The sequence below is a fragment of the Carassius carassius genome, chromosome 25 (assembly GCF_963082965.1).
Source record: "Carassius carassius chromosome 25, fCarCar2.1, whole genome shotgun sequence".
Taxonomy (NCBI): domain Eukaryota; kingdom Metazoa; phylum Chordata; class Actinopteri; order Cypriniformes; family Cyprinidae; genus Carassius; species Carassius carassius.
Genome location: NC_081779.1, coordinates 14,864,658 through 14,891,253, shown reverse-complemented (window position 1 = coordinate 14,891,253; position 26,596 = coordinate 14,864,658). Strand labels below are relative to the sequence as shown.

General features: G+C 36.7%; 1 protein-coding gene across 2 annotated transcripts; it reads left to right on the top strand.

Annotated features, from left to right (window-relative positions):
• The first annotated feature begins 28 nt into the window (after positions 1-28).
• Positions 29-25,784, top strand: LOC132104286 (zinc finger MYM-type protein 4-like). 2 transcript variants are annotated; one of them, XM_059509645.1, is made up of 27 exons: positions 29-220; positions 1,054-1,599; positions 2,038-2,090; positions 2,179-2,343; positions 3,432-3,504; positions 3,624-3,861; positions 3,948-4,077; positions 10,348-10,563; positions 10,644-10,794; positions 10,894-11,009; positions 12,870-13,088; positions 13,824-13,974; positions 14,109-14,284; positions 16,800-16,965; positions 17,060-17,164; positions 17,778-17,815; positions 17,906-18,044; positions 18,433-18,539; positions 19,012-19,183; positions 19,387-19,593; positions 19,710-19,813; positions 22,950-23,103; positions 23,953-24,104; positions 24,191-24,305; positions 24,383-24,622; positions 24,701-24,818; positions 24,986-25,784. In XM_059509645.1, exons 2-27 carry the CDS (start codon positions 1,128-1,130, stop codon positions 25,200-25,202), a joined length of 4,194 nt encoding a protein of 1,397 aa, XP_059365628.1. In that variant the 5' UTR covers positions 29-220; positions 1,054-1,127; the 3' UTR covers positions 25,203-25,784. The 2 variants fall into 2 exon arrangements, with proteins under 2 accessions (XP_059365628.1, XP_059365627.1); XM_059509644.1 differs by having other exon boundaries at positions 30-220; positions 17,060-17,212.
• Positions 25,785-26,596: the final 812 nt, after the last annotated feature.

Below are 26,596 nucleotides of genomic sequence, written 5' to 3'. Positions count from 1 at the left end.
AATCTGGCAACACTGCGTGTTGTGCGACTCACCCATCATGCACTGCTGCACGCATAGGGGGAGGAGCTTTCGCAGCTAGTTTCCATCTAGTTTATGTTTCAGCATCTTTTGCAGTATTTTGATGTTTTGATTCAGAAGTGATCCACTGTGCACCTTGCAGGGGTTGTGATCTACTGTCTTTTGAGGGGGATTCTTGTAAGAATACGTCAGGCGTTCAAAGGTGAGTACGTAAACTGTTGAAAAGATTGGCCCGCGTGTTGTTGATCATCTCTGCAGAGATTCGCTGCAAAGCATGCATGCCCTGCAGCGTGTTGAATGGCTACAACATTCATGTTTTAAAGCCTCATGTTTGAGTATTTATTTTTTTCATTTCTATCGAATAATAGAACGCCGCATATGTGACGTTAATATAAAATAGATTTAATGCAATGTTGAGGTTTTTAAGTATTTTAAGGTATGTATGATCAGCCTGTGATATTAGCCAAATATAAGTTACATGTTTGTAGTCCTGTGACTGCATGCCGTGTGCAGAAGTTGCTAAAGTACAGAACCGTTTGCTGCAGCAGACATTAGGCTAAAGTCCATTGTGGCTGTTGATATGGTTTGAAATGGTAGTGTAGTTTTGAAGTATTTTAAGAACAACTATAAATTATCGGAATTATAAGATAAAATATCGCAGCAATGGTGATATTTTAATCACTAATATTGTGGAAGATATATAAGAAAATTACCGTAGATCTTAACGTTTTGCTGCCGCAAATACGATTTATAGTATAGCTTTATAGCAAGATCCGAAAAACGAGGGCGTATGAAGCAAAACATCACACAGTAATTTTCTACCCATTCTAACATGTGCTCATTCGTTTTCATGTTTGAACTTGCAGAATTTCTCAAAAATGTATAACGCACTAATCCAAAAGTTTGCAATGCATTGCACTTGCACTTATACAAGATTAACTGTATAATATTGTGACCATACAGTACAAGCCTGATAGAGAGCCTCAGGCCATTCTTATTGAACTCTTGATAAATGTCATTATTTCTGACTTTCAGGAGTGAAGTCTGGCCCCTCACAGTCTACAGAAGCAGTCTCACCGCTGGACTCAACGTCTGCTGCAGATGTCCCAATGGCCAGTGAAGATTCCACAGAACAACTTCAAGGAGACGCAGCGGATTCAGAAGTGAAGCCAGAGGCAGTGGAGACATGGCTGCTGGATGGCAATGATGCTGGTGTAAATGAACCAAACTTTCAAAACAGCCTGATGGAAAGCCATCAGATGGAGCAGGAGGAAGTAGAGAAGCTTAAAGGGGAGATGGAGGAAGATCTGGATTTAAGACAACAACCGGGTATGGACCATGAAAGCGGACCAGAAAAAGCCAATCTAACTGACAAGAATGAAAAAGAATGTGCACAGGGACAATCTCAACAGAAGAATGCTGAAGAAGTAGAGAAAAATGAAGAGGGAGAGGTTGCAACACCGTGTTCAGAACAGCTTGTGATCGCTAAAGTCGAGGACTTTACCAATGAAATGGCAGTAGATGTGAACCAGACTGAGGATCGCAATGGGAGGATGGAGGTAGATGGATCAGATAATGCAGGTTGGTGTGACCTTTCTGTCTGTTACAAGATTTGTGTCCTGTTTAGATGACTTGCAAACGTATTTTGGTCATTAACTTATTGATATAAGTTAATGACCAAAACACTATGGACAAGTGTTGCAAATTAGCAGTTTTGCTATAACAGAAAAAAAACAATGCATCTGGTTTGTCCAATGCGGTTGTTATGTCCATATCAAATAAATAAATAAATAAAAATAAATAAATATTGATTGATGATTCTGTGTTTTGATAAATGTTCATTTCTGAACATTACTTCACAGCCACTGAAAAGCATTCAATCACATTCAAAATGTTTTTAGATGCTGCATAATGTTTCTGTATCAGTAAGATTTATTAATTTATTTATTGACATTTAACTAAATGGAATCGAGGAACAGGCCTGACTGTTTTTTCTGCATCATTTTTTACATTTAACAGGAAACTCTTTTTCTAAATGCGTAAAAAGGGAGAAAACAGAGCCATCTGTCGTGGTGAGCACAGTCATTATTCTATGTTTACCATTGACGTTCATGTAGGACGTAAACTCCTAAAACTAAGATCCTCTCTTTCTAAATCCAGCAAACACAGTCAGTGGTAAAAACTGAGTTAAAACCTCAAGTGGCCCAGCTCTCTGGTGCCCTGCCAGTGAATGTGAAGGATGAGCCAATAGATGAGGAGTATGAGAAAGTGTCGGAGCCACTGGGCCCAGTGGGAAACATTAAAGATGAGCCCAACACAGCAGCTGTAAGTTTCACCAGGGATTTCTTTTTTTTTAATAAAGGTTAAGATGGTATGATTCGGTATGATTTTTTTTTTATTTGAAAAGTCTCTTATGCCTTTCAGGTCTACATTTGATCAAAAATAAAGTAAAAACAGTAATATTGTGAAATATGGGATTTATATATATATATATATATATATATATATATATATATATATATATATATATATATATATATATATATATATATATATATATATATATATATATATATAATATATATATATATAATTTTCAGCAGCTATTACTCCAGTTGTCAGTGTTTCATGATGCTTTAAAAGTCATTCTAATATGTTGACTTGTGGTACACATGGCTTTTTATTTTATATACCGGTGTGTATATATATATATATATATATATATATATATATATATATATATATATATCTACAATGTATTCATGGTATGTAGTATATAGAAACACAAAACTACAAAATGTGGCCTGTATTTTGTAACTCCATTAATACATTTAATAGGCCAACATGTCAACATTAATATAATGAAATTCTATATGAAAATCCTAAATTTCTGCCACAATACCACCGTGAGTGGTACAGTTAGTGTTACTACAGTAAATCCATTGTAAATGTTGGGTATTTAGAAGTATTCTGACTGGATGTTATCGCAATGTTTCTCCAGTTTTCCACATCAGTGTTGGTGAGAATAGTAGCGCTGGTTCATTTGGCTTTAAACTACAAATCACTGTGACACTGTGACCTCTGCTCCAAAGCGTGCAGGCTGGACTTTGGACACCCCTGTGTTATGCCTTTACGGTCACTTTTGATCAATTTAATGCAGTTTTGCTAAATATTTTTTTTCCCTCCACTACTGAACTAGAAAACTAAATTCCTTTATTTTAAGGGCAAAATGGTATTTAAAATGCAAAATAAACAATTATATGAGTTAAATAATTGCGACAAGCCAATCCATGTGACGGGCAATGAAAACATGAGCTAAATTTACATTTCTTCAGGTTAAATAAGCAGTACTGGTATAAAATGTTTCATGAAACTTTGTATGGTCATTTTTTTCATTGTATTCATGTTTTCAGGAATTTAGCCAGACACCTGATTCGATCAAGATCAGCGCAGTTTTCTCTGTAGGAGGAAATGCCACATCCATCGGTATGAGCCCTGAAAATATATTATAATGTTCCTTTACTATTTACTAACAGTATGATCAATGGTTTAATAAAATTTAAGTTGCTTGTTATATTTCTTTCATATTTTTCATGTTACTGCAGCTCCAGCAGCCGTTCCAGCAAAGGCGACAGCACCACCTACACTACCCCTTCGTTCTCTGGCCCATGCCAATCCAGTTGGTGTGGTCTGCACAGGCTGTAATAAAGTCCTCTTAAAGGGAGAGACGGCTTTCCAGCGCAAAGGCTGTCCTAAACTGTACTGTTCACCTCAGTGTCTTTGTAGCACTTCTAATTTGGTGGTCAAATTACCTAAGAAGAAACAATGTCACCACTGCCACAAGTATGCCTACAAGTCTTGCTTTTATTTTTTCTCTACATACCCTTTATGAATGCAAACGCCTTTTGACAAGTTCTCTTTCCCTGCAGAGAGATTCTTGACCCGAAGGATGTGATCAATGCCCCGGTGGAAAAGTCAGGGACTGTGAAGGATTTCTGCAGTCAGCAATGCCTCAGCGCTTTAAGCTTCAGGTGCAGTGTGTGTCAGAAGACCGGAATGGTAAGTGACCATCTCTATTTGTGCAGGTGTTTCCTGCTCTAGATCGCCGCTACTGAAAATGCGGCCCGTGAAATGAATCATGTTTTGCCCCTAAAGGCCTGTTCACAACAAGACAAATGTAAACATTTGAAAATGGATGAACAAGTGTTACTGAAAGATGTGCAGCGCATGGTGTACTGGACTCTCCGGGTTTTAAGCAAAAATTGCACTCAATATTAGCACCAAACATATTGTTGTGAACAGGCCTTAAATTAAGGTGATCTGGGTACTGTGAAATAATGTCAAGACAACACATCTTTCTTTTGCGTTATCTTTTCTGGATGTACTCAAAAACAAACATATATCTCAAATAAGTCTTTTGAGTTCTTCTAATAATTGCACAAAAATTGTTTGATTAGGTTGATCCAGTCTACAGTTTTTTTGCTTATTAAATCAGGTAACATCTGGCTAGCTCAAGGAACCGCAGGTCTCTAATTTCAGTTACATTTGACTTGAAATGAAGCAAATATTGTTTAGTGTATTTAACACCCTTGAGGCTCCAGTGGGATAATTTGTTGTTGTTATTATTATTATTATTATTTTTATTATTAATAAACTGATTAACTGTATTGACAAAGTACTCTTGGTATTTATGGCTTTGCAGATATAAGTAAGACATTGTACAACGCTGTAATGGGTCTGCTGTCAATTGTGGACTCAAATTAACACACTTAGTTGTGTCAAGGTGCACTTTGTGCCATCTTTTTTTTTCTGTGAACTTCCAGAAGCATATCCAAGAAAATACACACACATGTATGTATGCATGTATATGTGTGTGTGTGTGTGTGTGTGTATATATATATATATATACACACACAGTACAGACCAAAAGTTTGGACACACCTTCTCATTCAAAGAGTTTTCTTTATTTTCATGACTATGAAAATTGTAGAGTCACACTGAAGACATCAAAACTATGAATTAACACATGTGGAATTATATACATAACAAAAAAGTGTGAAACAACTGAAAATATGTCATCTGGCGCAGCACCCCATCACTCTCCATCTTGGTCAAATAGCCCTTGATGCCTTCAGTGTGAATCTACAATTTTCATAGTCATGAAAATAAAGAAAACTCTTTGAATGAGAAGGTGTGTCCAAACTTTTGGTCTGTACTGTATATCTCCTTACTTCTCTTGACAATACATTCATTTATCTTTTGAAAGCTTGACTAAACTAAATGTAAGCATTTTTTATTGATCCTTGATTAATAATTATAACTAAAATGTAGCAACATGTATGAATGTAAATGTATGAAGTGCATACATTGTAAAAAAAAAAAAAAAAAAATGATAATACAACTAGTAAAAATACGCTTAAATGTAAAATTTTCATCAGTTCAACAAATTTGTTGGCAAAAACATCTTTTGCTCGCATCTTTCCTCAGGTAGATTGTATATCGTTGATCACTGTCTCTCTGAGGTCTGACAGGCTTCCCGGCTCATGAATTAATCCCATTGTCTGAGTTCGCCGGAGTTGATTGGTGGAGCCGGTGGTAGATGACTGGTAGCCAATGGGATTACAGCTTGTTTCTTATCCTCCATCTGCCAAAGATGCGAACGGATGAAATAATAAATGACATTCGTCATTTTGATAGAGAAAAAAAGAAAAATAATTTACCTCTAACTACGTGGTTTGTTAGACTTTCGTTTTCCCTCTCATGTGTGAGGAGAGAGAGATTTGCTGTTGTCAGTCAAGTGACTGTGAGTAGGACGCCTGCACAATAGAGATTACTTTGCGAATCCACCGATATTAGTGCTGGGACAATAAATAGATGCGTCGCGATTGGTGGATCGATTCGGAGATTTTTCGAATGCATGGTGATTCTCTCGGATCGATTCTGAGCTTAGTTTTTGACAGCAGAATGCGCTCTAGTTTCGTTTTTTTTACAGCACGCTAAAATGCTCATGAAGAGCGCTTGTGCGTTCGGCCGAGTAATGTAAGTAATGTATAAATGTACTTACACATCGACTTTTATAATGCAAGATTAATGTAAACACAGCCCACTGTGAACATCCTTGTAATTCGTTTCAACCCTTTCAAACTTTATGAATGATTATTTTAGTTTCAAGCAGTGCGTGTGTAAGGAACTGGAAGCAAGCAGAAAATGGCTATTTCTAAAGCCTGCAGCGTCATCTGCTGTAAAAAACGAAGCTCAGAATCGATTCAAGAGTAGCACGATGCCTTCGTAAAATCTCAGAATCGATGCAGAATCATTTCTCATTCCACGATGAATCGATTTATCATCCCAGCCCCAACCATATCAATAAGAACAGCGCGCTGTAAATACAGAAGGAAAACAAAACTTCCAACTCATTGTAATTCAGCTTTATTTATGCATGCAAAGGATTTACTCAAATGATTAATGGTTGGTTTGGTACCATTTTTGTGCCTCATCCCCACCCACAGAGCGCACTATTAATACAGTTACATACATGATAAAAGCCCACCATCAGTGTGATTAAAAAAACGTTTCTAGCTTCATCCGATTCATTCACACTTCATCGCTTTTGGAAGATGGCACACTGCACGTGCGAGGAAGGTCCTGGACAGCACAGAAGAATTCACCTTTTCCTCAGAAGAAGAGCAAGAGTCTGATGATGAATGGTCGCATTTTGAATAGTGACTTGATCCAGCCGAGGATGTCCTTTCTGACGAGTAAGTCATTCTTACTTTCTTTAGTTGTCTTGTTATTTTTGAATAATCATGCACATATTATACTCGTTTACAATATTTTGAGTACTGTATTTTTGGCACTATAAGTTGCACTTAAGTATAAGTCGCATCAGTCCAAAAATACGACATGACGAGGAAAAAAACATATAAGTCGCACTATACTATAAGTCGCATTTATTTAAGCGCCTTTCTCTTGGTTCATGTCAAATTAATTTTGATGAATAAGTCGCACCTGACTAAGTCGCAGGACCAGCCAAACTATGAAAAAAAAGTGCGACTTATAGTCCGGAAAATACGGTAATATGTGTCATGGATATAGGTTAAGACATAATACAACTTGTCGTTACTTCTAAATGTTGTATCTAAACGAGTATCTTTATGTAACTTTTGTGCTGTATAGTAAATTATTTTTCAAAGGTTTGAGATCAGATTATTTTTTCTTTTATTCATCAAGGATGCATTAAACTGATCAAAAGTGACAGTGGAGATGTTACAAAATGCCTATTTCAAATAAAGGCTGTTCTTTTAAGCTTTCTATTAATTAATCCGAAATGTATCACTCTTTAAACTAAAAGTAGTGCTTATAATAAATGCTTCTTGAGCACCAAATCAGCATATTTAAATTATTTCTAAAGGGTCATGTGACACTAAAGTAATGGCTGCTGAAAATTCAGCTTTACCAGAATAAATTAAATTCTAGAATAAATAGAAAGATTACATTTGAATACAATTTCACAATATTACTGTTTTCACTGTAGTTTTGTTTAAATAAATGCAACCTTGGTAAGCATAAGAAACCCGAAATCTTTGAAAGGTTGTGTATATTGAAATCAAAATGAATTTATTTATTTTACTGTAAAAAATGCCATATCAGTTAGCTTGTTTATGAGTATCTGATCAGCCATGAATGTTTTAGGTTGCTATAAATGTGCATGTTTTTGCTAAAAGTGCAATATTGGTAATATAAAAAAAATATATATATATTATAGTTATCATCATGCTCACAGGTTTTTATTTTATTTTATAAAACAGAAATAAGGAGAACGCCACTGACCAGATGCCTGTTGCAAAGAAAGCCAGAACAAACAAGCAGTCTGCTCTGACATGGAAAACAGAGACTGAAGTCGACTTGGTTCCACAGACTCTGAGATTTGTGATTCGAGATTCGCAGCTGTGAGGGGGGTGTTAACCTGTCTGATCAGATGTTGCAATACTACACCGCACCGCACAAAACCTTGAAGTAGTACAGAAAGATTTTCCTACACTTCTTGGACATTGGACTTGGACATGCCACCAACTCTTTTATAATTCACAAAGAGCTATATGGCAACATGACCCACAAGGAGTTTATGGAGCAGATTATTTCAGAGCTCTGTGGTGTGTTACCGAAAATCCCACAGAAATGGGCTAAAACTGACCATGTGCCCGGTCCAGGAGCTCCACTGAGCACTGATCCCAGGAAAGTTGCCTCTAGTGGTCAGCGAATCTGTGTGTACTGCAAAGCAGCGCATGGAAAGAAGCAGCAAACTCCTTGGAAATGCCAGGTGTGCGCTGTGCACTTGTTTCTTCAGTTGACCAGGAACTGTTTCCAGGAATGGCACAAAGCTCTTTGGCACGGTTTTGACCTTGTGTCTTTTATTTTATCTTGTGTCTTTCTGTCTATCTGCATTGTTGTACAGCATTGTAAATAAACTGCGAACAAAAACATTCTTTCTTTTAAGTCTTCTCACAATTTTTTTTTTGGTTTCCTCAGTTGCATCCCACATTGATAGGTCTTTAACTTTACCCACCTGATGTGAAATACACCATAAAAATAAAAAAAAATAAAAAAAAATATATATATATATATAATGTGTGTGTGTATGTATATATTTAATATGTATGTATGTTTTAATTGTTAGGGAGGTATAGATACAATAAACCTAGATTAAAATGAAACAACAGTCATCCCATGCATGTACCATAGTGCTTGTAGCCGAAGCTAATTTGCAACACTTGTCCCAAGAGAGCTTTTATAAATTACAATAAACAAGTAGTACACAAATTTATTATACAAGTACACTAGACATTACTACAGGTTTTTTTTATACTTCAACCAAGATTTTGTGTCTTTCATAAAATGATTATAATTTATAGTAGATTTTAAATAGTCAGGCAATACATTTCAAAATTTTACACCTTTCAATTTATAGCTTTACAGTTTTACCTAGAAGCCACTCTGGTGGATCTAATGCTTTCCTGAAATCTCACCCAAAAATTACACAAGGGAATAGGAGTAAGTCCATTTTAAACTTTACATAATGAAAAAAGCCAAAGTGAGTAAAGCTCAAAAAACAGGATCTGACAATGATGGTATTGTATTTGCGTTCTATCTAAAATTTTCAAAGCACTATAAAGCACCAAATAGTTAATCCATATACCATTTGTGATATTTTCGAATTTAAAAACAAAAACAAATGATCATATCTTCAACAATTTCCTGTTATACTAAAGCTAGTAATATTTCCTTTAATTGTTTTATGCAAATTTTTTACAACTTTTAAATTTAACTGAGAATCTAAAATCATACCAAGATATTTTTCTTATGATACTTGTTCTATAATCTTATCTTTAATTGTAATGTTTAATGATTCTGTTACCTGGAATTTTCTTGAAAATTGAAAAGCATATGGACTTTGTCTTTTTAGTACTTAAAGTAAACAAAAAAAAATTTAAAATTAGAAATGATTCCAATATGCTGATCTGTTGCTCAAGGAATATTTCTTATCAATGCTGCTTAAAGGATTAGTTCACCCGAGAATGAAAATTCATCCATCTTCTACTCGTCCTCGAAGCATCCTAGGTGTATGTGACTTTCCACTTTCAGAATAATCCAATCAAAGTTATATAAAAAATTGTCCTTGCTCTTCCAAGCCTTTCAATGGGGGTAAGTGGGTGTTTGTTGTCAGCAGTTCAGAAGACGTGAAATAAAGTGCACGCATCTGTAATAAAACGTCCCTCACATGGCTCCAGGGGGTGAATAAAAGCCCCCTGTATCGAATCCATGCATTTTTGTAAAATAATATCCAGATTTCAAATCTAATAAACACTTTTTTTTCTCATTTCTGTTGACTGTTGGGAACTTGTGCAGGTGTTCCCTGCAAAACATAACGCTGGTCACGAATTAGAAGCACAAAATGAGGATTTGTAAAAAAAAAAAAAAAAAAAGTTGTTGGATTTTGATATAAGCCAAGAGGAGACTGGTTTTCCTTTGCTAAAGTAAGGAAACTTTGTTTCCTTTGCTCCTACATTTTCCAGAGGTGCGTGCGTGAAGCATATGTCTTCCATCTTCCGCCTGCATGTCTTCCAGTTCCCAACAGTCAGCAGAAGTGAGAAAAAGAGTGTTTATTACATTTGAAATCCTAGTATTTATCTTCAAAAACCCATGAATTTATTATAGGGGGCCTGTAGTAAATGTTTAGACAATTGTGTATGGCCTGCCTATAAGGCCTATATTGAAATAAAATCTTTAAAAGATCTAAAATGTTGCATGTTCTAATTTTATTTCTCATAGACTTACACCCACGAAGTGAACTTTATGGGCTCTATCCATAAGCTGTGCAGTGACCGCTGCTTCAGTAAGTTCCGCTCCTCCAATAAACTGACTATGAACAGCTGTGCGAACTGTGGAGGATATTGCTATGGCACAGACGGTCAATATCCGACTCTGCAGATAGAGGGCAGTCTTATAAAGTTCTGCAGGCAAAACTGCCTCATAGGCTTCAAAAAGGTAATGGCAAGTGAATAACTAAATAATGGCCAGTTAATTTGTTGAAAGCCATTATTAAATAAATTGATCTTGCTTTGTAGAAAAGTTTGAAACCTGTCACCTGCAAAATTTGTCGTACCATGCGCCCGGTTGCAGAAATGGTGGACAGTCTGAATACAGCGGGAATCAGGGAGCTTTTCTGTTCAACTTCCTGTGTCACAACGAATAAGGTTCAGACTGTCAGTTCTTCAGGTAACAACCAGTTGTTCTTCAAGATTCCAGATTCTTAATGATTTTCTCCCTTATTTTTTTTTAAGTATGCTCAAATGTCCTTTTTTGCATACTAATAAGGTGCTCCAGTGGAATGCAACAGCTGCAAGCTTAAACTAGTGCCTCAGTATCATCTAGCCATGTCTGACGGAAGCATCCAAAACCTCTGCTCCTTGTCATGTGTAGTATCATATCAGGTACAGTTTACTAATCTCTCTAATTCAAAGGGGACATCGGATGCAAAATTACATGGTGTTTGCATATAAATGTGTCTTAGTAGTGTGTGAACACACAACAATTAAAATTTTTTTAATAAAACATCCATTCACTCATTTTTGAATCCCCAAAATACCTAAGCAGACTATACTTACTGGTTTTAGATGAGCCAGCTCAGTCATTTCTGTTCTACTGTCAAGATGGCTAATAATCCATTCACAATTTGAAGAAAAGTGTTGTCTAAGAGGACCAAACGTTCACCTATACAGTTTAAGAAATGACAAACCTGAGTGTAAAAAAATTAAGTGTAAGAGTGAATTTACTAAATTGTGATGCAAGTCATTGCTATGATTGACAGTGATGGCTGTAACAATGGATAGGCCTGTCGCAATAATCAATATATTTATACCTCAATCATTTTTGGTGACGCAATCTATTGAATATTATATTTACTTAAAAATTAATGTCACCATGCTTTTGTGTGTTCCACTTGCACCGGTGTCTTTTGCAGCTTCTCGTACTTTCAAATGTATTTTTTAAATTAAATCTAAAAATATGTCAAAAGATTTAATGCATTATATAATAGTTATTCCATTAATAATTATCTTGTTTAATTTGTAGTTAATTAACCCTTATAGGCTGGGCCTAATTATTTATTTTTTAAAAGACATGAGACTTTGTGACTTCCTGCACTTGATATACTTTATATTTCAGTGCAGTAAAAGTACTCAAATTTGTTATACTAGTAATTTCATAATAAATCCAAAAGCAAGACACAAACAACAAAATAGGGAGTTGAAATGGCAGCTGAGCCAATGAGTGATCCTCTGCTGCCATCTACTGGTTATAATGCTAATTTCATGTCATTTAATAAAGGCTTAAAATATTACGTTTAAAAAAATGTTCATGACTATGAAGGTAAGTTATTGATTATCAAGAATACCATATGATGTAGTTTATGAGATGGCATCGCTAACTAGCTTACTTTAGCTTAAACGGTTACGATAGTTTTTATTTGGCCGCATTTAAATGTACAATTACATATTTAGGTACTCTCCTGGGATTACCAGGCTCCAAATATACAGTTATATGTTGTTAAATAACATGAAACTGTATTGTAATGCTGCTATCATCATTTATGGTGTTGCAGTTTTTTTGTTTCTCAGTTTTTTTGACAAGAACGAGGCAGGAGAAGTTGAAGTTTACGAGCTGGCTTATCTTTATTCAGAAGTTCTAAAGAATGCTATGTGCATATGGTCAATTATCAAGTGCTTTGATTTCCTGAAAAGTATGATGTCACACCGCTCAGACCCCGCCCTCAGCCAGTTGTGTGCTGTCTACCATTTTCTTTAAGCTTGAGCAGCTTTAGCGACAGCAATGTCTCGAAATCAATGCAGGTGTTTTGTAATTGGATCTATAAGTGAACATAGGAGTTTTCATATTTTCCCTACATCAGAGCCACTGAGAATGCTGGCTATTTCTGTGAAAGTTATTTTGTCCAAAATGCCTTACTTTATGAAAAGGCTTTGTGTTGGGAATGGCGAGTGGCGTTAACAGCTCTACAGAAGAAAGGGGCAGGATGAGCAGCAGCTCATTATCATTTAAAGAGACATGCACCAAAACGGGTCGCTGTGAACAGCGCTGTTTTTGACAAGGTAAAAAGTGTTTTTTTACACAACCATTGAGGAATTTGAACCAAAGTATGTTCCGGACAGTTCATGAAGACCCTAAAGAATCATACCAACGTGGAAAATTGTCATCCGATGTCCCCCTTTCAAGATATGTCATTAACAGAAGCGGAGCTATTTTTTTTTTGTTTGTTTGTTTGTTTTTTACTTCAGGAGTCCTTCAGTAAGACAAAACCTATCGTGCCACTAAATGCTGTTACCTCTACAAGCAACAACACATCTACCCCAAAACCTGCCACCCTCAAACCTGCTTCCTCAGACTCCAGTTCATCAGTGAAGACTTCCAGTTGTCCGGTGCAGACAGCCACCAAGATCCCCTGCTCTCAGTGTCTGAACTCGTTCTTTCACAGACCAGAGCTGCTGGAGTTCAAGGTACTCCTGTTTACTAGTTTAGACTGGCACTAATAAAATTGGTACTAGAACTGGTACTGTAGTAGTAGGTGTTTAACAGGCATAAGTACTTGGTGTAAGTATGTTCTGATGAGGGGAATTCAAAAAGTTCAAATGGATTTCCATTAAGCTTAATTTAAGATACTTGACATCATCCACACATGATTTGGGGGCTTTCTACATTTTTGTAGTATAGCCTGATCTCATTAATTGTAAATTGCAGTGATATTTATGTTCATGATTTGATGACATGTAACAATATGCAAAACCTTTTAATATACCAATAGTTATTTTAAAGCTAATAACTGATATACTGGCCGTTTATGAGATCTGGATTTTGTGAGGCTGATTACAAAAAAAATTAAATGGATTAGTACAGACTTATTGCATTAATTTTAATGTTTTTAATATTTATAATCTGGTAGAAGTGGGATTTGTATTTACATTTACTGCTAACGCAATGCTCTACCACTGAGCCACAGGAACAGTATTTATAATTTTGCATGCAATAATATGTATAATTTACTTATTAGACAAGTATCAATAATTAAACATTAAAAGTCTAATTATTTGGCCAAAATCGATGGGAGTCCTGATATGTAACACATGTATGTTTGTATTGTAACGTTTCATCAATAATCTAATCAGTAGTTTGTATTTGTCTGATGGGCAGTCGACTGTAAACCTAACTGGTTGCTTGTTTTCCTGATCTTTCAGAGGAAAATGTATGCTTTCTGTGATAACGCTTGTGTTGAGGAGTTCAAACAGATCAACAATGTCATGGCTCGCTGTGAATACTGTAAGCTTGATAAAATTGTAAAGGAGGTGAAAAAAATACACCAGATTGACCGCTCTTTCTGCAGTGAGGGTAAATACTAAAAGCAAAATTAAGAGATTATTAGCATGTTGTTCGTTTTCTTCTTTTGCAGCATACGTGCATGTCTTGATCTTGAAGTTGTGGTTTATGATGTCACAATTACTTGTTTGTTTATCCTTGTACAGGATGCAAGTTACTGTATAAGCATGACCTGGTCAAGCGCTGGGGGAAGAAACACTGTCGCAGCTGCCTTTACTGTAGCGCATCTACTCCGACACTAGTGACTGAAGTGATTAATAACGTAGAGGCGGAGTTCTGTGGGAAACTATGCTTGTTACAACACAACTTATTAATGCGAAAGGTAATATTTGATCTCTTTTGGCTTATTCTGAGAAACAAAGTCAGAATCAGAATGAGCTTTATTCAAAGGAATTTGTTGTGGGGTTTTTTAAGAGCTCTTGGTACAAACATACATATGACATTTAGAACAGAAAGAACATTTAAATGAGACTAAGGAAATCATTTGGTATACATCTGGCATAGGGCTGTGCGATTAATCGAAATCGAATCGAAATCGCGATTTGAGACGTTGCGATTTGCTAATCACAAAAGCCTGCGATGTGGACGCGATATTACTCTGTTCCAGAGCATATGCATGACTGTCAGCCTTCAGTTGACAGTCTTACTAACCAAAAGAGTGAGTGCACCTCCGTTCTCCCCAATCAGCTCTGCATAGCCAACTGTGTAAACGCCTACCATTAAAAAAAAAAAAATGGAAAGCAGGAGAGAGACAGAGTGGGATTATGGCGTCTACCGGGTCAGGTCAATAGTTAGGCAAATTAAAACGAAAGAAAACCGTTATGTAACTTAAGCTTTGAAAAGACAGACAACAAACAAAAAATATAATTTACAAGAGCTGCGCCACAATGCAACAAAAGCATCTCTTATTGCATGTTCGCTATTCCAATGCAGAAGACCCCACACACAGTTTCTCTGAATGTCTCTCATACTCGCTCCTCTGGGACATTCTAAAACGCTTAAAAGGTCATGAAACCCCCCATTTCAGCACAGGTTAGTTCTCACCACGGTTTTAAAAAAAATGCTAAAAAAGTGGGTGTGGTGGGGAGGGGGAAGAGCGAAGACAGACAGCACACAAAGCTTTGCGTTCAGAAAGTTTCATTTCGCTCCCATCGAGCTAAAAGCACAAATAAATGCACAGCCATTTGCACTCTGCATCGAAAACATATTACACTTACATTCAGTTATTTAGCAGACGCTTTTATTCAAAGCGACTCACAAATGAGACATATATATTATTCTGTGGCGTTTATATAAGCCTTCTGACAGGTTGTGTCACAGAGCTATAAAAACGGTTACTCACCAAGTGAATGAATCGCGTTTGTGCCGAACTCTTATTACAAAGAAAAAACAAACACTCTTCTGCAATCCATAATGGTTTCTCTATAAATGTGTGCGATGTCATTTCACAGTCTGATGAGTCTTTCATAGCAAATCAACACATGCTGTTGTGAATAATTAAGCGAAGCGTCTTCTCATAGGATAAGAACACGCAATCTCATGAATAATTGAATAGACACCGACGCGTCATCAATGTACTATAGTCCATTGCCACGTCAAAAATCGTGACGTCAACACAATGTAGATTCTAAATCCGGAAGATGAAAATAGAGCAAAAAAGCTTAAAATTAACCAATTTTCTCCAACAGTTAAAATTAGCGGATGCTAACCTTGTCTTCTATGATGTGCTACTCAAACACCTCTGCAAAAATCTTAGAAAAAGTAGTCTGGGGTTTCATGACCCTTTAACATGAAAAACGGTTAACGTGTACTAAGACAGTGATTTTAAAAAACTAAACTCACTAAACATCATACTAATAAAGCATACTATCTACAAAAAATCAGATGAGCCCTGAATATGAATGCAACTCGTTTAACAACACGTTAAGCCTTATGATGGTTTTCTATGGGAGGAAAAGGCTTAACGTGTTATTAAACGAGTTGCATTCATATTCAGGGCTCATCTGATTTTTTGTAGATAGTATACTTTATTAGTATGATGTTTAGTGAGTTTGTCTGTTAATATCACTATCTTGAATGTCTCGCTCCTCTCTTCCCCATGCGGCGCGAATCCCGCTTCACGGACGAGCCGTCACACTTACGCACTCTGTTTTGGAACGCTCGGTTATATATTCTCGGGCAGCACTGCACCTCTCCACGAGCGCATCTGGCAGTATGGATGAGTCTCGACGCACGTGCACAACCTGCGTAGACTCGCGCCTGGCTCCGCGTTTAAAACTAATGTAAATTCAGTCTAACTGCTTGCTAATTTCACTTGGATGAAATGAAACATTCAGCACATTTTCCACTTCTTCTTAAAATCCCAAATACAGTGTAACATGTAATACTTAAATGATTGACTAAAGAAATACAGTTCTTTATTAATATAAAACATTTATATGTCCAGTGAAATGTTGTATTGGATAGAACAAAAGTAATTCCTATTGGAATAATGGCAAAAACAAAAAGGAATTTTGTAATGGTTTCATGGAAACTGTAAGAATTTCATTTTTTTTTTTCAGCAGGGTAATGATACTCATACTGTGCTGCACATTATTGACAATATTAAGCTGAAACTTGACTTTGCAAATTAAAAAAAAATCACAAATCAAATCGCAATCGCAATATCTGTCAAAAAAAATCGCAATTAGATATTTTCCCTATATCGCACGGCCCTAATCTGGAACAGAAGATTTATGTACAGATTTGTGCATTATTATTAGTTCCATGCTGCAACATTACTTTAAAGACTTTATGCTGTGGATGTGGCTTTCTAACAGTGAGTATATTTCTGCCAGGAAATAAAATGCTGCATGTGCAAGCAGGCCAAAACGATGACCGAGACTGTGAAGTGGCTGGGTGAGATCAAGCATTTCTGCAGCTTGCAATGCTTGATGTTCTTTTGCAGTCTGCAGGGAACCACTGGGGCAGTCAGACCTGCAAACAAACCTCTGTCCACACAAGGTATGTAGATTTTTTAGTGTGTTTTATTTGTCCTTCTTTTGATTCGTATCTTTTTATGTCTGTATTTAATCTTTCTTTGACTGTTTTTCCTCAGGGACAAGCCCAGCACCGTCTCCAGGCCCTCAAAGTACAGTTAATTGCACATCACTGATAACTAAAGAGGCCACGCCAGTCATTGCCAGTGTTATATCACTCTCAGGTGCATCCAGTGGACAGCCAGGTGTTTTAGGGAACAGCGGTCTGCAAGGTGACTTACTATTTACCTTGAGGGATTTTAATTAATATGTAATATTTATTTATTAAATTATGAATGTATATTAGTTGTATTTATTCTTTTTTTAATAATAATGATTATTATTATTATTATTAGAAATTGAATATATTGGATTTATCTACCATCAGATTATAATGGATTTTGTGCATGCACCTTTCTCTTTTTACATTTGTATTTCTTTTGCCATTGTCTAGCAGTCATTTCATTAAATAACTAAAAAATAAACGAACTAAAGCCTATAAATGTAATATAGCTATAGCTATCTGAGTATCTATGTTATCATACAATAATACTGATTACCTTGTTTTTTTTTTTCGTTTTTTTGTATGTGGTTAACATTTTATCAAATTTTATCAGCCATTACATTATAAGTAATTGTGAACTAAACAGATCTGTGAGATTTTTTACAATCAGTGCTTAAACAACATGTTGATAATTACATAATTTAGTTTGACATCTGTTGTCAACTTGTGAATTGAGGAATGAACCGGTTATTTTCTGTGGCAAATCTCTCACATTTACCTTTTTGTGTCCTCAGCCTCTGTTCCAGCTGCTACAGCAAAAAGTTCAGTAAATGTGAGTTTTTCAAAATTTAAATAATCCATTTCCTTTAGAAAAGTGTATAAAAATCAGCCAATTCTCATTTGTTCTCTGTGTTGTGTCCAGGTGGCCAGCACACAGACAGACGGTGAGAAGGCTCCAGCACCTCGAATCCTGAAGAACAAAGCCTTGCTGTGCAAACCATTAAGTCAGAACAAAGGCACATCCTGTAAACCCAATGTGTGTGACATGAACACACAAACAGGTACTAGGAAGCACTGTTGCAGACATGTTTCTTTTGGGCATTGCATATGTGTGATACTCACATTGTGTCGGCACATGTATCACCTCTTGACTTGTCACCATAATGTCCACTATATAACACTTTAACTTATGGAATAAAGGATAACATTTATATTATAATAATAGGGTTTTGTTATTAACTATTTTTTTTCTACTGCTTTATTTGGTATGCAAAATGCCACTGCATGGTAGAAATGTTCCTATCACTTTGCATTTAGCTATAATGTCATTTTCAGAGGACAGATGGAGAATAAAGGTGGAGCAGCAAGGTGTCCTTCAAACATCACGAAGGTGAAAATGAGAGGAGGCACTTGTAAATGTTTTGCATGGTTTTTTTTTTGGTCCTCTAGATGGACCCCCTGTGATAGTGCTGCCTGTGCCAGTGCCAATCTATGTTCCGCTTCCCATGAACCTCTACACACAATACACTCCGAAGTCTGTTGGGCTTCCCCTTCCGGTTTGTATCTCTATCGCTTTCTGTCTTCACTATTATTCCGTTTGTCCTTATCTTCATCTTTGATTATTGAAGAGATTAAAGCTATATTTGCTATCAGAACGAGTATGTTAATCTATTGGTGACTGTTCAAATGTTTTCATTGTTAATGAAAATCTTAACTAAAATGAAAAAAAAACTAATACAGAACTCTAAACAAAAATGTATCCCTCAAAATGTAAAATAAACTATAATACTAGTATCATGACTAAAATAAGGAGAAATTTAACACTGTAATACATTTTTAAATAACTCATTAAAAAAAACTAAAATCTGAAACTAGAAAACTAGAAAAGTTAAAGTCAATGTTACCAAGTCAAAATGAAAATAAAAACTGAACGTATAAAGTATTATAATTTAATCATTTCAGACTCTCCTCCTAATTACACCATTAGTGTGTACTTGTGCCATCATGAGTCTCTGTCGGTTATTGTAGGTTCCGGTGCCTTTGTTCTTCCCTACAACTCTGGACAGTGCTGAGCGCATTGTGAAGACCATTCAGGAAATCAAAGAGAAGATCCCCGATGACCCTCTGGAGGCTGACCTCATCATGATGGCAGAGATGGTGGCTGAGGATGCAGAGAAGGAGAAAAGCATCACTGTTCCTGGTAAATTAGGGACAGTTGGTAGTTTTAATATTGCTGAAACTTCTTATAATTTTAGTTAACACACTGATTGAACAAAACTTATGAGTTTGGTGTTTGGGCACTGTACAGGCTTTATACTTTTGGAGAAGTAATAAGATATTGCAGGTGCACACACATGTTTTTTTTTGTTTGTTTGTTTACAAGCCTCCTGTTTTGTAATTCAGATCCGACTAGTAACATAATGGATGACCTTGATCTGGAAGCCCTGTCCGGCAATCTGAGTTGGGAGGAGGACTCTGTGTCTTCTGCCCAGACTTGGGATCAAAACCCAGAGCCTGAGAAGCCTCCTCCGTCCCAATCTGACACACTGACCCCTGTCTCCACCGCAGCAGAAGAGCCACAGATGGACTTGGAGGCAGATTTCCCAATTGGTAAGAGCTTCTGCTGTGGTTAAGAGGTCTAAACATACCACTACAATCCAAGTTTTTTTTTTTTTTTTTTTGTCTTCCATTCATATTTCATAAATCTTTATCCTTTCATATTTAAGAGAGCATTGAACTTCTCAGAGAGGAAACACAAGAGGAGACCACAGATTCTGGCAAACGGAAGTCTCGCAAGAGAAAACATGACAGCTTCCCTCAGAAGAAACGGGTAAGAACAGCTTAAGCTGAATTCTTCTTAACTTGCCACCATAATGTCCGCTATATAACAGTTTAACTTTTGGAATACATCATTCATATTATCATATTCCTGTTTTGTGATATAAACCAATTTATTTTTTCTACTGCTTTTTAAAAGCATTTCTATTGGTAAGTAAATGACACTACATGGTAGGAATGTTCCTATCACTTTGCATTTAGCCATAATGTCATTTTCAGAGGACAGATGGAGAATGAAGGTTGAGTAGCAAGGTGAGATGAGGCACTTGTTATAAATAAGTTTTTTTTGAACTGACACTGTACTAAGTGCATCCCCTTACTCAAGCTTCCATATTGGCATTTGTTTTGTCAAAAGACGCATAATTGAAGGGCTAAAGCAGGAGCTGCGTCACTGCAGGTAGGTTTATGACGAGACCAAGGCTGCTCTATTAGATTTGAAAAGCATTCACAGGGGGCTTATTAAGGCCCACAAGGCTGTCCGTTTGCAGCTGAGAGAGTCACAGGTGAAAACACAGACATTTAGGAGCAAACCTGACTCCGCACAAACCCCAGCAGTGGACAGTAAGAGTGAGGATGCTGTTGCCCAGACTAGCAATGTAGGCAGTCAGCAAATAGAGCTATGTTGCCATCCTGATCTTTAGTTTTATTCTCCCTCAAAGGGGCTGAAGCTTCTGTTTGTGTAGAGTTGGAGGCAGCTGGATTGTTATGGTTGCTTGCTTTTCCATGCCGTTTTTCCCCAGAAGTATAAGGAGTAGGCATCCACTACCAACTGGGATAGTGCGAGGGGCAAATTTGAACTGCCTTTGAACCTGCGGCACTTTATCATTAAGACCGTTTCTCTGAGGTTCCCCTGCATAACCAAAGACAGAGTCAATGAGTTCTTACACTCAGCAAGAAACAATGTTGGCCACAAGCTTTCACATTATAAGACAAAACCAGTAGATGACATTACTTTAGTCTTAAGTTTCACATGATCCATTAAAAATTATTATAATATGCTGATTTGTTGCTCAAGAAGCATTATTATTATGTTGAAAATAGGGCTGTGCGATTAATCGAAATCGAAATAAAATCGCAATTTGAGTTTGCGCGATTTCTAAATCGTTTTATAGCACGATTTTCTGCGGCCCTGACCTCCCGCAGTATGTTATCTGATTCTGAACCAATCAGGATGCAGCGCACCTAAGTGGAGCGCGAGAACAGAGCAGACTGGGCATATGCCTAACTCCAGGTTCACACACACTGTCTGTGATGCGTAGCCTTTTTTTCGAGCCCATGTTAATGGAACAGAATGTTCACACTGCACGCGGCAAAAAGATGAGAACAGAAAAGGTTATAAATAGAAAGGTGCGAAAAGATTTAATATCTTACGCATGAGCACAGAGAGAGTTGTGAGTGCACAGGACACAGGTTGAGCGAGAGGAGACACGTTGTAAGGCAGCATATATCTGAGCCTTATACAGTCTATGATCTGAGCACGCGCATCTGGTTTTGTTAACAGAGCAAAGGAAATCTGCGTGCGAGTCAGTGATGCACGGGCTGATCCAAAATGAGCGGGTGCCTGCGGTCGCCCGCGGTTACGAGTCATCCAAAAATATTTTTTATGATATTCGGGTCGCCTACACTTTATTGGCTTAATAACTGGCATGAAGATGACGCACGAGCTCAGTCTGCACGTAGAGATGGAGGCGGTAAAGAAGACTGCATGGGGAGCGGCGTCGCTGTTTTTGGTAAAACATGATTTTGACGACTTCATTAAGTTTTGTTTTATAGAAAACTCTTTTTTTAAAAGATTTTCATTTTGTATAAATTGTATCTTAATTTTGATCAATGTTTTATCAATCAGTTATCAATCAGTTGCCCGTATTTAATAAATAAATAAAGCCCAGCAGACAATGTAAGGCGCCGGCACGATCACTTGCATTGCATGTGAACTAAACTCAGCATGTGCCTCAGATTTGAGAAATATAGCCTATATATTACAGAAAGCTTGAAATGTCTTCTTTTAAACGAAAATATTCAAACCAAAATAAATGGGCTACTCTAATCCATGATTCATCTTCATCTTTGCAGCGACACAGAAAACACCAGTTTATTACTAAACAATAAAATGACTCCTTGCATATTTTCGAACCAGCAGGCCATTCTGGGTTGAGCGAGACCCCACGGAATGAGCGAGCGGATCGGGATATTCAGAAAGGCACTCTCCGCTCACGAGCTCTGATCGGAACAAACCCGAGCCTCAATGTCGGCTGACCTTGCAGAAACATACAAATAGACATAGCCAGACCAGACTATTTTAGTACAAATTATGAGCTTACTGACGATTTTTTATAATTCTTGACAAAATTATAATATATTAAGTTTTGGTGGGTTTTTTTTTGCCTAGTTAGTTTTGCCTACGTTCCTGTGGCCCAATGACGCTACGATGAACATTTACTGCTTTTTAAAAATGCGGGTCGGGTACAATATTTTTTTTTTTTTTTTTGTGGTCCGAGTTGCGGGGCGGGTTAGTTGAAAACGTCGGTTCGGTGCGGGTTATTAATACATTGACCCACACATCACTGGTGCGAGTGGATAGATTCGTGCTTGCGCATTATTTTAATGTGCTTTCGCGTTACAATAATGCGCTCTCTTTGCGCTTCTGAACCGCGTACACATAACTTACTGTATACGCACTGCAGATGGAGTACGTGTGACCCTTGGGCAATAAATAAATATATTGGGCAAAACATATAACACCTGAGGCACTGCTACAGTGAGCTCTATGACCAATGCATGGCAAAAAAAAAAAAATACCTGAACACTGTTTTATTTTATTTATTTTTTTCATATGTCTAGACATTTTGTTTGACATCTTTACTTAGGGATTATTTTGACTTTTGTCTGTTCTAGAGACATTTGATAAAGCTCTCATTGGTTTTCTTTTGGAAACATGTTTCAAATTTATACTGAATCCATTTATGAATGCAAAGCATGTCTGTGTGTGTCAAAATCATGATTAAGATCGAAATTGAAAAATTTATCAAAAAATCGTGATAGGTTTTTTTTGTCCATATCGCACAGCCCTAGTTGAAAAAAGTTGTCCTGATTTATATTTTTGTGGATTGTTTTATGTTGCTGTGTAGGGCCATAAGAGGGCAGCTATTGTTCCAGTCAAATCAGCATTAGACAGCCTCTCTAACCTCTCAACACTGCAACATGAGTACGCTGTAAATGCTTGGAAGGAATGGGTACGCTGGAGGAACGTCCAACCCAACATGGAGACCCCCAAATTTGGCTGTAGGTCTCTCTTTATCCAGTATTTCTTCCCAAAAGAAATTTCCACCATGTAAAATGAACAATTATGCATGAAATTATAAGATTAACCATGCTTCCTCATTGAAACAGTTTCACTCACCAATGCTCTTCAGTAAATGAGTGCCATCAGAATGAGAGTCCAAACAGCTGATACACCACAATTATTCATAAGTGATGCACATGAATCTAGGCCATCAATTAACGTATTGTGAAGTGACAAACTGCATTTTTTTGTAAGCAACAAATCCATCAATTGAACAGTTTAAATCATCACTTCTGGCCAAAATACAAGTCCATAATCCATAATAATGCTTCCTCTGTCGAAAAAAAATCAATCCCCTGTTTTCCTTCACAAAACATACTCAAGAGTGTTTTGGACTATGCTTGTAGACGGTAATCTGTATATATTTCTCTCCTGATTCAGATGTTATAAATCAGCGATGGATTAATTCCTATTAAGGAATTGGTTACTTGCAAACACATTGCTTGCTGATTATTGTGATGTTTTTTTATTAGCTGTTGGGCTCTTATTCTAACTGCAGAGGATCCATTGATGAGCAAGTGATGTAATGCAAATTTTTTCCCAATCTGTTCTGGTGAAGAAACAAACTCATCTATATCTTGGATGGCTGAGGTCGAGAACATTTTCAGCAAATTTTCATTTTGTGGTAAACTATTCCTTTTTAATGTGTTTTTCAAGGGATAGATTTTGAGTATATGCTTTCACAGGGAATTGAGCATTAGCCTTATTTATGCATCATGCTCTACTAGTTAAACTATAGAATCTTTAACATGCCATTTAAGCATTAAACACTTCCTCTTCATCATTAGCACGCAGTATGACACTAAAGGAGGACTTGTTGAAGTGTTGCACAGCTGAACTAAGCTACGGCCTCTGCAAGTTCATTTCTGAAGTGCGTCGACCCAACGGAGAGAAATACAGCCCTGACAGCATCTTTTATCTCTGCTTGGGAATCCAGAAGGTAAAATGAGAAAAAACCACACAAACTGAACACATTCAGTCATGTTATATAGTTTTTGTTTTATCTCATGTCGTTCATATTTGTAGTACTTGTTTGAGAACAATTGGATGGAGAACATCTTCGTGGATGTCTTCTACACCAAATTCTGCCAGGAGCTGACCAACATACTCCGAGGGTGGAAACCAACTATTTTGTCCAGTGGTGAGCAATTGAAAACACAAATGTGTGCTGATTTTGTTTTGCTGCTGCTCCACAAGCATGTCTGTTTGTTTGCTCAGGTTATGTTCATTCTCGTGTGGAGGAGTATCATCTGTGGGACTGTAAGCAGCTGGGGGCGTTTTCACCAGGTGTGCTGCTCAACACGCTGCTCTATTTCTTCACCAAGTACTTCAACTTCAAGACAGTGGAGCAGCATCGTCGCATCTCTTTTGGCCACATTGTACGCTGCTTTCAGAGCAAGGGTGACACAAAAGTGGCCTGTTTGCGTTTCTATCCCCCCAAAGAGGTTGCATGCACAGGTCAGTGGTCAGTTATACGGGCTTGGCTTGACTGTGTTTTGAGTTTGTTGTATCACTTGTTTGTTCTGTTTACTTCAGTTGGCGTTCCTACAAAAAAAAGGAAGGAAGAGGATGACACCATATATGAGATAAAGGAGAATGCAGACGATCCTCTTCACTGTCCTGTCAGGCTGTATGATTTCTATCTTTCAAAATGGTATGTTTGTCTGAACTTCCAGTGATAGCTGTTTTGAACTGCATTTATTTGAACTAAAAAGTTAACTTTATAAAAGTTTTACTGTCACTATTGATTAATATAATGCATTCTTGTTTAATAAATATGTTATTCTATTATAACAAGTTTCATAAATGCATTCTGTCCAGCTCACCCAGCGTGAGACAACGCACAACCGACTTTTACCTGAGCCCCGAGCGCTCCTGTGTACCCGACAGTCCCATGTGGTTCTCGACCACCTCTCTGAGTGATGAGGCTCTGGACAGCATGCTCACGCGTATCCTTACTATCAGAGAGCTGCACCTGGAGAGAGACCAATCACCCAATGAGATGGATTCGGACAGTGACTCAGACTTCAAGCCCTGATTTTGAAATGAAACGTACAGCATAAGCGCACACTAAATTTGCAGAGTGAAGAAGTTATCTTGGTTTTCTCCTAGAGTATTTCTACAAAGATGACAAAATCTGGATGCCATTTAAATAGGTCTTAAGGATATTGATAGTGATTCCAATGGATGTAAACCAAGTGTTTTGTCATTGTATTTTACATGTTTAATTGGATTGTAGTTAATGAGGCTGTATAGTGTTTTTTGTGATCAAGTGTATGGAAAAACAATATTTGATACAAGCAGCTGAAAAAAAAAATCATTTCAAAAGGTGCATTTGGTTGTATGAATTTTGTTCAGAGGACAATGCGGAGGTTTATGCAATTCCACATTACACGAGTAATATTTAATAGGGTTTCTGCACATTTTTTTATTAAAATAAAACACTACTGACATTGACTGCATCTTTGTACAACAGGCATTTAAAACTGGCTGGTGTATCTACCCATTAAAAGGAATATGGGAGGGTTTTTCTTTTCTTTTTGCAACCTGACCACTACAGGATTTAATTCTTGTATGGTCAGGCCTGCAATTTTTTGGATAAAAAAAGACAATGAAACTATACGTGAGTCTTTCTTGTTTTTTTTTTTTTAAATATACTGCTAAGTCGTATAATAAAAGATATCAAATAAACAGTTAAAATATGCATTTTGCACACAAAAAAATAATTTGTGCATGCTGTCTCGCTTTAAAATATCTAAAAAGAACTAAATGTAACTGAAATAGTTATAGTCAATGATATTCTGTGTATATGTATTGCAAAAACACTAAAGTAAACAAAAACTTAGAACAAGTACTTGGAAAGAGATAAGATATGAATCAACGAAGTTAAAATATTCTTTTAAAGTTTTTGTTTCAATGGTGTACAAATACGGTCATTTGTAATGCTTAAATTAATAAGGTTTACAGAAAAAATATATATGTTACTTTTTAGCAAATAAAACATACAAATTTCATGTTAATGTATTCAAAAGTAGTAACTACATGGTTTTTACATAAAACTAAACATTGTCAAAAAAGAAAACAATCACAAAATTCACAGATACAACTTAACAGAACAGTACACTCAAAAAATAAATGTTCTTCTAATTTCTTCACCCCCAGGCCATCCAAGAAATATATTGCTGAATTTAAAGGGATAGTTCACCCAAAAATCTAAATTATGTCATTAATAACTCACCCTCATGTCGTTCCAAACCAGTAAGACCTCCATTTATCTTCAGAACACAGTTTAAGATATTTTAGATTTAGTCCGAGAGCTCTCAGTCCCTCCATTGAAGCTGTGTGTACGGTATACTGTCCATGTCCAGAAAGGTAAGAAAAACATCATCAAAGTAGTACATGTATGTATTACTTGGCGACGTCATCACTGCT